The 12,298-nt window shown below is 38.3% G+C and overlaps 1 protein-coding gene across 1 annotated transcript in view; it reads left to right on the top strand.

The window, feature by feature from the left end:
• Positions 1-12,298, top strand: part of TRUB1 (TruB pseudouridine synthase family member 1) — a 34,800-nt gene that overhangs the window by 6,174 nt on the left and 16,328 nt on the right. The window contains exons 3-4 of the mRNA XM_059054375.2: positions 5,368-5,423; positions 11,454-11,535. Of these exons, the coding sequence (XP_058910358.1) occupies positions 5,368-5,423; positions 11,454-11,535 (138 nt within the window). The remainder of the gene's footprint in view (positions 1-5,367; positions 5,424-11,453; positions 11,536-12,298) is intronic.

Genomic DNA, 12,298 nt, shown 5'->3' with positions numbered 1-12,298 from the left:
GCAATTACCAATCAATCACAGCATTCTTTGCCATTGGTTCTAGAAGTGGCTTCAGGATTCTTATCAGTTCAGCTCTTCTAGAGTTGAAGCCTACTTATTATAACCTTCTGTTTTCTAAGGCACAGCACCATAAATCCAAGAAGAAAGAGGATAAAATGTGCTGCTATGATAGGCAGAATAATGACCCCCCCCAAAGATGTCCACGTCCTAATCTCCAGAACCTATGAGTATGTTAGGTCACGTAACGAGGGAGCATTAAAGTTGCACATGGAATTAATGTTGTTCATTAGTTGACTTTAAGAGATATCCTGGAGTATCCTGGTGGATCCAGCGTAATCAGAAGCGTCTTTAAAACTGGAAGAGGGGCTTCCCTGGTGGTGCAGTGGTTGAGAGTCCGCCTGCCGATGCAGGGGACATGGGTTCGTGCCCCGGTCTGGGAAGATCCCACATGCCGCGGAGCGGCTGGGCCCGTGAGCCATGGCCGCTGAGCCTGCTCATCCGGAGCCTGCGCTCCGCAATGGGAGAGGCCACAGCAGTGAGAGGCCCGCATACCAGGAAAAAAAATAAAATAAAATAAATAAAAAAAATAAAACTGGAAGAGGAGGCAGAGGAGTGTCAAAAAAGATGTGGCAATGGAAGCAGAGTTTGTAGTGATGAGATTGCTGGCCTTGATGAGGAAGGGGGTCATGAACCAAGGAAGGTGAACAGCTTCTAGAAGCTGGAAAAGGCAAGAAAGCTCCTCTAAGAAGGCTCCAGAGAAAGATTCTCCCCTAGGGCCTCCAGAAAAGAATGCACTTGTGCTGACACCTTGATTGTTACCGTAGTAAAACCCACCTCAGACTCCTGACCTCTAGAACTGTAGGATAATAAGTTTGTTTTGTTTTAAACCACTATGTTGATAATTTATTACAGAAGCCATAGGAAACTAATATACCCATCTATTATAAATCACTTAAAATGGAAACTGAGTTTTTATACACCATTTTAGAAGTTATTTTTTAACTTTAGAGGTTAGAAAATTACAGTGAAAAAATTTAGAAAATACAAAAAAAATAAAGTTGAAAATAAAACTTATACATTTTCTACCTTCCAGCAATAATCACTGTTAACATTTTTGTTATATTTCTTCCTAGCTTTTTGTCTATGCAGAATTTTTAAGTTGAGCTGTTTTACTGTATGTATGTACATTGTATCCTTTTTTTACTTAACATCATAACATAGCATTTTTTCATGTTAATTAAAAATATTTGTAAACATGATTTTTTCTTTTTTTAGACTTTATTGAGGAATAATTGACCAATATAATTGTGTATGTTTAAAGTGTTGAAATCATATCAAGTATCTTCTCCAGCCACAATGGTATGAAACTAGAAATCAGTTACAGGAGGAAAACGATATTAAATAACACACTTCTGAATAATCAGTGGGTCAAGGAAGATATCAAAAGGGAAATCAAAAAATATCTTGAGACAAATGAAATGCAAATACAACATATTAAAACTTATGGGATGCGGCAAAAGCAGTTCTAAGAGGGAAATAAACATTGTTTTTAATGGCAACATCATGTGATGTCATTGATTTAACCATTTCCTTATTTGAGGTCATTGGAGGTTATTACCAGTTTTGTTAGTAGGACTGATTTTGTAAGGATCATCTTTATGAATAAAACTTCCTCTTTGTTTTGGATTATTAAGATAGATTCCTGCAAGTGGAAAGATACTGGTCTTTTAAAGTGATTGCAAGGGTCTTGGAGAGTTAGACAAATGGCAGTAGAAACTTCCAACTGCAAAATGCGTTGGAATTACATGTGTAATAGACTTGCCGGCCCTAAAGTGACTCTCATCATAAATAAGTTCAATGATTTGAGAATAGAGTATTAGGACATTTGTATAGCTTTGGAGATAGTGGCTTTATTTTTTTATAGAGAAACATCTGAGCACAGAAACTTTGGGAGATAGAGTAGTAATTGTGAGACAGTACTTGGAAAATCCTGTTTCTCATTCATTCTTCCAATTCTGCACACTTTTTCAAACTGTTGTGTATTTGCTTATGCTTTTCCTCTCAGATAAACTGCTCATCTCTGTCTTCTTTAGTTGTAGAAATCCTACTAACCTTTCCTGATTTGGTTAAAATGCCATCTCCCACACGTGAAGCCTGCTCGCTTGCTTTTTTATATTGCCAATGTAAAACTTCACTGTATTCTTTGTTTTTGTTGACTCACTGAGGGCTAAAACCAAGTCTTGTTTATTTCTGTACCTATACAATAAAATTTTGAATGGTTGAGTGGGAAGAAGCTGAATAAAAATTCTGTCCCATAAACTGTCCCTTGAATGAAAAGCTGCTGGTTGGCTAGGTCTCAACTCCAGTTAATTTTCCTATATACCACTTCTGTGTTAGTCTTCCTAAAATTCTGCTTTCACTAATCACCTAACTTCAATGGGCCTTGGTCTTCTTGGATATAAAATGAGAGCGTTAGGGACTTCCCTGGTGGGGCAGTGGTTAGGAATCCGCCTGCCAATGCAGGGGACACGGGTTCGAGCCCTGGTCCGGGAATATCCCACATGCCGCAGAGCAGCTGGGCCCGTGCACCACAACTACTGAGCCTGTGCTCTAGAGCCCTTGAGCCACAATTACTGGGGCCCGTGCACCTAGAGCCCGTGCTCTGCAACGGGAGAAGCCACGACAGTGAGAAGAAGCCCGCGCGCTGCAACGAAGAGGAGCCCCCCGCTCACCACAACTAGAGAAAGCCCGAGGGCAGCAACGAAGACCCAATGCAGCGAAAAAGAAATAAATAAAATAAATAAATTTATTTAAAAAAAAAAAAAAGTAAAATGAGAGCGTTAAGCTGGGTAACTCTAAGATGGCTTCTTGTTTCATTCTGGATCACTGAACTAGCAGAGAAATCATCATCAATCCAGCATTTGAACCATGATAGAATCAGACACATCAGACTGCTCTTAAGACAGCCTGCACTCTGCTTGAGAAACCCACTGTGCTCATCCTTGTATCTGAGACTTTGTCGGTTTGTTCCTTCTTTAGAACATGCCTCTCTCTTGTCCGCATCTTCCAATCCTGTACATCCTTTAAGCCCTAACTCACACTAAATGCTTGAATGAAGCATTTCTTTGGCCTCTGTAGCCTTTTAGAGTGCTTCTTCCTTTGACCTCCTACAGCAGTTATTCTCTCTGTTCATTTTGACACAATCATACACTGTTGTATTGTTATTTAGAGTTATTCACTCATTAATTCAGGCAACATTTTTTTGAGCACTTGCAGTTTCCCTTATCTGTATTGTATTTTTTTTTTTTTTTTTTTTTGCGGTATGCGGGCCCCTCACTGTTGTGGCCTCTCCCGTTGCGGAGCACAGGCTCCGGACGCACAGGCTCAGCGGCCATGGCTCACGGGCTTAGTTGCTCCGCGGCATGTGGGATCTTCCCGGACCAGGGCACGAACCCGTGTCTCCTGCATCGGCAGGCGGACTCTCAACCACTGCGCCACCAGGGAAGCCCTGTATTGTATTTTTCCCATGCGATTATAAGCTCTTTCAAAGTCAGGAAATGTGCTGTTCCATTGAAAGTGTTCTTCTTGGGATTGAGTGCCTGGTAGCTCCTTGCAAAATATTGATTGGGGATTCTCGAATGGAATAAAATTGAATTGAATCTCTTATTATTGTACAAAGTTTTTGCCTCAGCAGCAGCTGCTATTATTTGAAGAGTGCTGTGCTCAACAGAGGCTTCTGAAGGCAGACAGTTTTTAATGTTGGTCCTTGAACCAATATGCCTGTTAGAGAAGCCGAGAGGGGTGGGGGTTTGGGATGGACTTTATGAAGGAGTTGGGATGTGAGCTGTGTTTCAAAGGATGGACTTTGAATACTTTACTAAGGAGTTGGTACTGTAGGCATTGGGACCCTTTTTTTTTTTTTTTTTTTTTTTTTTGCGGTATGCGGGCCTCTCACTGTTGTGGCCTCTCCCGTTGCGGAGCACAGGCTGCGGATGCGCAGGCTCAGCGGCCATGGCTCACGGGCTTAGTTGCTCCGCGGCATGTGGGATCTTCCCGGACCAGGGCACGAACCCGTGTCTCCTGCATCGGCAGGCGGATTCTCAACCACTGCGCCACCAGGGAAGCCCTGGGACCCTATTGAGGATTGTTTGGGGGCTTTGTGCAGTATAGGTTTTCAGAAACGGTATGAATTAGAAGAGGAAGGGATAAGATGTAGAATAGCTAGCTTTACATTATATAGGCAGATTTCGGCTGCTGGCAGTGGGAAGAATGCCTAGCTGAGTAAGGTGGCTGAGAGGATGAGAGGAAGGGGGTCTGCTGTTAGTCTGGTTTGAACTTCAACGCCACCATTTACTAGTCGTGAGATGCTGGGCAAAGTTCTTAGTCTTGCTATGCCTCAGTTTCCTCACCTATCAAATAGGGATAATTGTATTATCTTTCAGGGTTGTTATAAGGATTAAATGAGCTAATGAATGGAAAACATCTAGAGTAGAATTTGATTCATAGTAAACTCAGTGAATCTGCTATAAATATTCATGATAATTCTTTTAGCCTGCCAATCGTTTCTCCTTGTTGCTTATAATTCTGAATTGTGGTGGTTATATTGTGTTCTTTTACAAAATTGTATCCACTAATGAGAAATACTTCAATTCTTACAAAAATTTGCTTGCTATTAGGTGAAGAAATGATTATTCAATTCTCACAAAAATTTGCTTGCTATTAGGTGAAGAAATGATGATGTCCTCTCATCCTCGGTTGGTGAAATGTGTTGTCATAAGGATAATGTTTGAAATTGAGGAGACATGTGAGCCGTTGTACTTTGTGTACGGCCTACATGAACATACACTCTCCAGGCTCTCATTTTACCCTGCATTCTTTTTTGTGTTGAGTTGATTTGTTGTTTTTGTTTTCTTGATTGTATACTGCTGGGGCACTAATCATCTTTAAATGGTTCATTAGTTATGATGATGGCTTTTGCTTTGTTTAATAATGAACTCTGTCAAATATTTTATCATACCAAGATTAATTGTACCATGTATTTTCACTGATGCCCAGATAAAATTCCAGTGAGTCCTTTGAGGTTTTTCCAAAACTTTTTGTTATCTAATTGTCTGGATTGAGGTTTCTATTATGTTTCACACTTCGGAAAAGGAAAAAAATTCTCCCACCCCCACTTCAGAATTTCTTACTTGCAGGACAAGTGCAACCGATTGGAGTAATAGGAGCCCTCACATTATGCTAAATAAATGGTTTTCCAACTTTACGTTACATCTGCCAGGAAATTATGACCAATGTATGTCATAAAACATTTTTAAAACCTAGTTTTCACAGCAGAGTGTCAATGATATTTCTTTCTTTGATTTGTAGTGGTTGGAATTGGAAGAGGAACAAAACTGTTGACCAGTATGTTGTCAGGGTCCAAGGTAAGAATACTGGAATGGTTCTGTTTTTCTTCAGTGTTTTCTTAATGACCTATGTGTTGGATTTTATCAATTAAAAAATAAGCTGTATAAATTGCATGAATGAGTGTCAACACTGAGTATTAACGTAATGTCTATAATCACGATATCTGAGATTCAGAATATTGAGACTATAAATTCATGATTGAAAAACAAATTTGACTCATAGAAGCAAAACTTTTGTGATGCCCATAATTTAAACATATATGTATTTAGGGTTTTTTGGGTTTTTTTGTTCTGTATAATCGTATTTCTTAAATGAAAGGGAACTTACAGATCATAAATTCTACTAGAAGATTTTTTTAAACCTTGGAATTTTTGTAGAAGGAATACCATTTTGTAAACCATGCAATTTCCAACAAAAGATATGCTTTGTTCAATGGTTGTAAAGTATTTACTAAATAAAAGAATGGGGCCTCTTTAAGATGATGTTACATCATTCCTTGACTAAATCCGAAAGCATCTTTCGAGGTATTTGATAGGAGAGGGTGGAGGGGTTAGACAGAGGCAGGAGAGGCTCTAAACCTGTTGAGTGAGAACCCTCATTGAAATAGCAGGGGAGCCCTAAGACAAGTCTAGATGTCAGGGTTTGAGCTCCCCGGGCCTCTCAATTTTTCCTTAGGAAAAATGGTTTTGATTCTCTCAAGGGTCTCTTCTAGCTTTAAAAGAGATAATAATATCTGTATTCTAATTAGCAACTAGGTGCTGGTTATGATAGCTGGGGCTAGGGGCCAGTGAAAATGCCTGTGGAAGGAAGATTAATATGCCACTCGTTAGGGAAGAATTTCAGCAATTTCCTGGACTAAACTTTTTATTTGTTTTAAAACCCTTGCTCCAAGCAGGATATAAATAGTTTGGATAAAGTGGTTTTGTCTAAATTGTTTCTTAAAAAAAAAAAAAAAAAGTGGTCAAAGACCATTTAAAAAACTTCCCATTTCATTGCAGACTGATTGATGAGTTTTATAAAATACAATTAAAATGTTATGGCAATGTCAAATTGCTAAAGAAGTTTCTAAGCACCTTCATTTTCTGAACTTATCTCATGGTGGTTACTGGCCCTTGGGCCACACTCTGAGTGCCAGGGGTCTAAGTAAGCTTTTCTTAAAATAAAAAGCCCTGGAGAGCCTGTTGCCTTTGACATCCTATTTTAGTTATTAACTGGCATAAAAAGCTGTGTCTTTCAGTTGGGAAGGATCTTAATACCTTAGATAAATGGAAAAATTTCCATGCAGCTTGCTCTGCAGTCTTCAAAATATTGGTGTTGAAAAATCACAGAATATAAAAATTGTGTTAGAGTGGAGGAGTTTGACAGTTTTACAGTAAATTTGAACATTGTGTTTAAATACTGACCCATGGAGTTTAGAATCTGTTTCTGTTACAGGATTTGCCAGTTGCTTGATATATGTTTCTTTTTTTTTTTGGATATATGTTTCTTAATTCTAAAGTATAAACAATGGTTACCTTGATACAGGATTATGGATGATTTTATTTTCTTTTTTCACATTATTGGTATTCTCCAAAATCTTTACAATGAAAAGTCACTTTTCTAATAATAGCAAAAAGATATATTTACATAAAGGAATGTGTTTGTTTTCTTTTTCCCCCCAAGATAAAATACGTGAAGTTCACTGGAATATTCATTATCCAGCCCTCCCCTCCAAAACCACAAGTACATGTAACACACTATATGTTGTTGAAAGGTTTTACATGTAAATTCCAGGCATATTTCCAGAAATAATGATGACTGGAAATATGAATACATCATTGGCTCTGGCTTAAGTTTATTTATCACAAACCATTTTGGTATTCAGCTAGGAAAGCTGAATATCATACAGTGAAATCACTGATCCTCAGGTGCCTATAAAGTAAATAGAAAATCCCAGGTGCATCTTATTATAGAGACCTAGTTCTTGGGTGTTTCATGTTTCAAAAATAAGCGTTATTATCTTGTTAGCTATTTGTGTTTCTTATACTTTTAATGATAGATTATGTACTTGTTGAAAAAATTAAATCTTTTAAATTTTACCTTTAAATATGTTGGACATTACACTTTTATCAAAAGTTGTTAAAAGCTGTTAATGAATTTTTTAAAAATTTATTTATTTAATTTATTTATTTTTGGCTGCGTTGGGTCTTTGTTGCTGCGCTTGGGCTTTTTTTTTTTTTTTTTTTGCGGTACGCGGGCCTCTCGTTGTGGCCTCTCTCGTTGCGGAGCACAGGCTCCGGACGCGCAGGCGCAGCGGCCATGGCTCACGGGCCCAGCCGCTCCGCAGCACGTGGCATCCTCCCGGACCGCGGCACGAACCCGTGTCCCCTGCATTGGCAGGCGGACTCTCAACCACTGCGCCACCAGGGAAGCCCTGCGCTTGGGCTTTTATCTCGTTGCAGCGAGCGGGCGCTGCTCTTCGTTCCAGTGCGCAGGCTTCTCACTGCGGTGGCTTCTCTTGTTGTGGAGCCCGGGCTCTAGGCGCTCGGGCTTCAGTAGTTACAGCACGTGGGCTCAGTAGTTGTGGCTCACGAACTCTAGAGTGCAGGCTCAGTAGTTGTGGCACACGGGCTGAGTTGCTTCTCATGTGGGATCTTCCCGGACCAGGGATCGAACCTGTGTCCCCTGCATTGGCTGGCGGATTCCCAACCACTGTGCCACCAGGGAAGCCCTGTTAATGACTTTTTAAAAACAGATTTTGTTTTTAGCACTGGCTGGAATCTTGGAGATCTTCTTATGCAGTGACTTTCAAAAATTTTTTTTGACGAAGACCCATAATAAGAATTTCATTTTACACCATGACTCTATATATCCATTCATGTATAAGAACCAAAAATTTTATCAAACAACTTTAACCCTATGTACAGTGTACTCTTGATATCTTTCTTTCATTTAAAAAATTGTCTGCAGCCTTCTAGTGGGGCACAGACCTGCTGTTTGACCTAATGTTTACTTTTTCCACTTTTACAGATGAATTTTTATTTGCATCACAGTGCTACTAGAAAAATTAGACTTTTAGTATGTGTAGAGTGGGGTTACCTCAAGAGTAGAAATATTTAGTTCTAGGACGGCAGATATCCTCTGTTCATGTTATAGCCATATCGTAATACACCGTCGCCTCACCATTCAGTCCTAAGAAGAGACATTGCTGATTGAATGTGGCCTAACACTCTTTCCTGCTGAACCAAGAAATATCCTTAGAATCCTGTTCAATGTAATAAATACCAGTTCATACAACACTATCAGTTAATGGGTGGAGTGCTGACCTTTACCTAAAATCTTTAGGCCATCAGATTAATTTGCCTCCATTTTGTGAAGACCACAGATTATTTAGACCACCCCACTTCTTTCATGCATTCCTTTCCAATCAGATTGGAGTAAGATTTAAGAAAAGAGCCCTTCCTTGTCTTCGTCATTAGCTTTCTCTCTTGTCGTATGGTAAGCCTTGCTCCGCCAATGATCAACTTTCTCTTGAGTCATTTTTTTCTCACTGCATTCTCTTTTGGGATTATGAGTATAATGTGTACATAAAGCATATAGGTTTTCTGTACAGTGCCTGTTATACAAAAGTTGCTCAGTAAATACTGTTACTACTATTCTCAACTGTTTCACTATCCCCAAATCTCTCTCTCCTGAGTTTCAGGCCTCTTGGGTCTCTCTGGCTACATGTTCCATAGACATTAATTTTATTCAAGCAATTTCTGTTGGAAACCTTGAATACAGTTAATTTCATTGCTTTTATTTCTATCTATGATTTTTGGTGGCCTAGGCAAAAATATGACATTCCTTAGAAAGAGAAAGCATGCCAGTTTTTTAAGGAAGAGACTTTACTCTGGGCGTTATAGTGAGAAAGAAGTTTCTTACAGCAAGGGATATTGAGTGACAGATAGTGGTTCTCAAAATAGTTTACAACAGGTGAAAAAGTGGATCTGCATGAAATATAACTTTGGTAAAAGGATTCTAAGGGGGTTAGGCTAATACATCCCTTTGACCTAACTTGATCTAATTATGGAATATAGATTACCTAGAAGAAGGCAATAGATGCATAGTCCCTTTACTCTCTTCCCTAAATTATACTTTCTTTGAGCCAGTCATTCAGCAGAATCTGGATGGCAGATGTACTTTGAAGTAACAGACTTTGATGAGGTTTTGGAGTATTATCTTTATTAGCTTTCTATATTGCTCACTAAAAGTTGGTTACTTATATGTGCTTTTGAAACCAGTGAGTGATGGAAGGGTTGATGTTCTATTAGGAAATCATTGATGCCATATAAAGACTCTTTACTAACATTTTCCAGGTATATAAGGTGTGTATATATATATATATATATATATATATATATATATACACACACAGATAAACCATAATAGTACCTGTAGGCAAAGCCAGCATTTCATCAGAAAGCAGCTTTGTATCCCCCTCCAACCCTTGAACAAGTGTTATCATTGGGATATACAAACTTTTCCCCCGGGATATGTTCAGAGGGCAGTAATTTCCCCCAGGTATACAGTAGCATTTTTAGGTTAACCAGTCAATGTCAACTCTGAAGTGTGACTTGAATAATGTTCCTCTGAAACTTAGCAACTCTCGGAGATTAGAGCATCTCTAATCTACTTTCTCCAGAGGTAGTCTAATTTGTACCTTTTCTTTACACTCTATTAATATTCATACATTTCATAAGTACTATATTGAAAAATTTGAAGGACTTAACATTTATGAACTGTATAGAGCTATTGCTTTTTAATGAAGATATTCAAAACCACATGTTTTCAGTGTGGTAGCATAATAAGCTTATCATTAATAAACATAATTCTTCAAAGTTCTCCAGCTTAAATTGCTCAGCGTAACTACAGATTCTTTTCAGTGGGAATTATATTCCTTGCATTTTTCTCACTACTTCATGTGACCCTCCAAATAAAATTTGAATTTGATCAAAAGAGAGGAATACAAAGAATATGTAGTATAAGTGTGGCCTGAGATGGGAAGCAGAACAGTCCTCAGTTAACTCAGTGATCTACTTCTTCACTTGTGAATGAGCAGTTCTGAGAAGTGACTTTTATCCTTTCAGAGAGCTTAAGAAATAGCAATTTCTCTTTATTAAGAAACACATATGTACATTACTTATGCTATACTAGTTTTGCCTTATTTTCTACATATTTAGCTTTTGTTTAAGTGCATAAACAAGTTACTAAGATTACTCTTGGTATTTCATGTGAGAAGTAATAAATGATTAATTAAAAATTAATTTTACTTTTAAGTATGGTAAAATCATTGAATCTTGAGATGGCTAGGTAGGGGATTATTGTACCATTCTCTCTACTCATAGGTATATTTGCAAATTTTCCTTCAAAATCAAAACTGCCCAGTAAAAAACTGGTTTAAAAAAATTTTTTTTACAGTGCCAGTATATTTATAAGCCATGAGTATCAGTAAAATCAGGCTTTTCCTTGTCATATTGACTCTGGTGTGGGAAGTTTGTGAATGCACCTCAACCTGTACAATACTTCCCACATATCAAAAACTAACAAAGCGGGGCTTCCCTGGTGGTGCAGCGGTTAAGAACCCGCCTGCCAATGCAGGAGACATGGGTTTGAGCCCTGGTCCGGGAACATCCCACAAGCTGTGGAGCAGCTAAGCCCGTGCGCCACACCTACTGAGCCTGTGCTCTAGAGCCTGCGAGCCACAACTACTGAGCCCGTGTGCCACAACTACTGAAGCCCGCCTGCCTAGAGCCCGTGCTCCCAACAAAAGAGTCCACCACAATGAGAAGCCCACCCATGCACTGCAACTAGAGAAAAAAGCATGTACGAAGACCCAATGCAGCCAAAAATAAATAGATAAATAAATAAATTTATAAAAAAGCTAACAAAGCAATTACAGTCTATTGATTTTTGCCTTTATTTTGTATCAGGTGGTATTAGTAAGGTTCTGTATAAACTTTAAGACATGCATAACAGTTCTTCTTTACCTTATGGCCTATTTCTCTCCCTTGTTTCTCTTCCTCTAGAGGTATATTGCCACTGGCGAACTGGGGAAAGCTACTGACACGCTAGATTCTACAGGGAAAGTAACAGAAGAAAAACCTTACGGTATGAAGTTCATCTTAGGTAGTCCTTGTTTTTAATATTTAGAGAAAGTTTCTCTGAATTCAGAATTTAAAATAAATCTCATATTCCCAGTGATTTTAATTGTCAGTACATTTCTTTGGGTTAAGAAGGTTGGAAATGGTTTATCACATATTTGCTTATTTGGTATGTCTGTTAGTAAAGATTTATAATAATTACCTCTTTTCCTATAATCAGTTTTTCTTTAATGTGCAGAATTCTTCCAGATAACTCCCTTGCCAAAAAACCATTTATATCTAGGATTTGGGATATTTTTCCTAGTGAATGTGAAACAAAGCAGAGAAACTCTCTTGCCAGATTTTACCTGCATCTTTGCCACTGTTGTTGTTTTGGTTTTGTTTTCTATAATTATCTCTTAGTTGTTGAAATAAATGTACTAGGTTTAGTACTTTAAAATTGATCATATTCCTGTGCTTTTGAGTATATGTAAAAAGATGAGACAAAAGGAAAGCTGTTTCTCTAGCAAGAAAACAGAACTCATTGGGGCCCACCTTAATTTTTCTACCACTCCTTCTTGCACTACTTTAAGAAAGGATAGATAAATGAAATGGTTTCCTAGCAATTCTCATAGTGCTTATGCTATTTATAATGCAGCAGTTGTGGTTTTTGTACAGTCAGTTCACCTACATTATTGTGTCATCAATTGTGAATTATTTGTAAGCTTCCTGGGTTTCTTTTCTGCCTGGGCTTAATGTTGTTTTTTTTTTTAAGGTACCTATAGGCAGTC

This window comes from Kogia breviceps, chromosome 2 (genome assembly GCF_026419965.1).
Source record: "Kogia breviceps isolate mKogBre1 chromosome 2, mKogBre1 haplotype 1, whole genome shotgun sequence".
NCBI classification, from domain to species: Eukaryota; Metazoa; Chordata; class Mammalia; order Artiodactyla; family Physeteridae; genus Kogia; species Kogia breviceps.
Note: the sequence above shows the minus strand (reverse complement) of the source record. Positions and strands in the feature narration are given on the sequence as shown.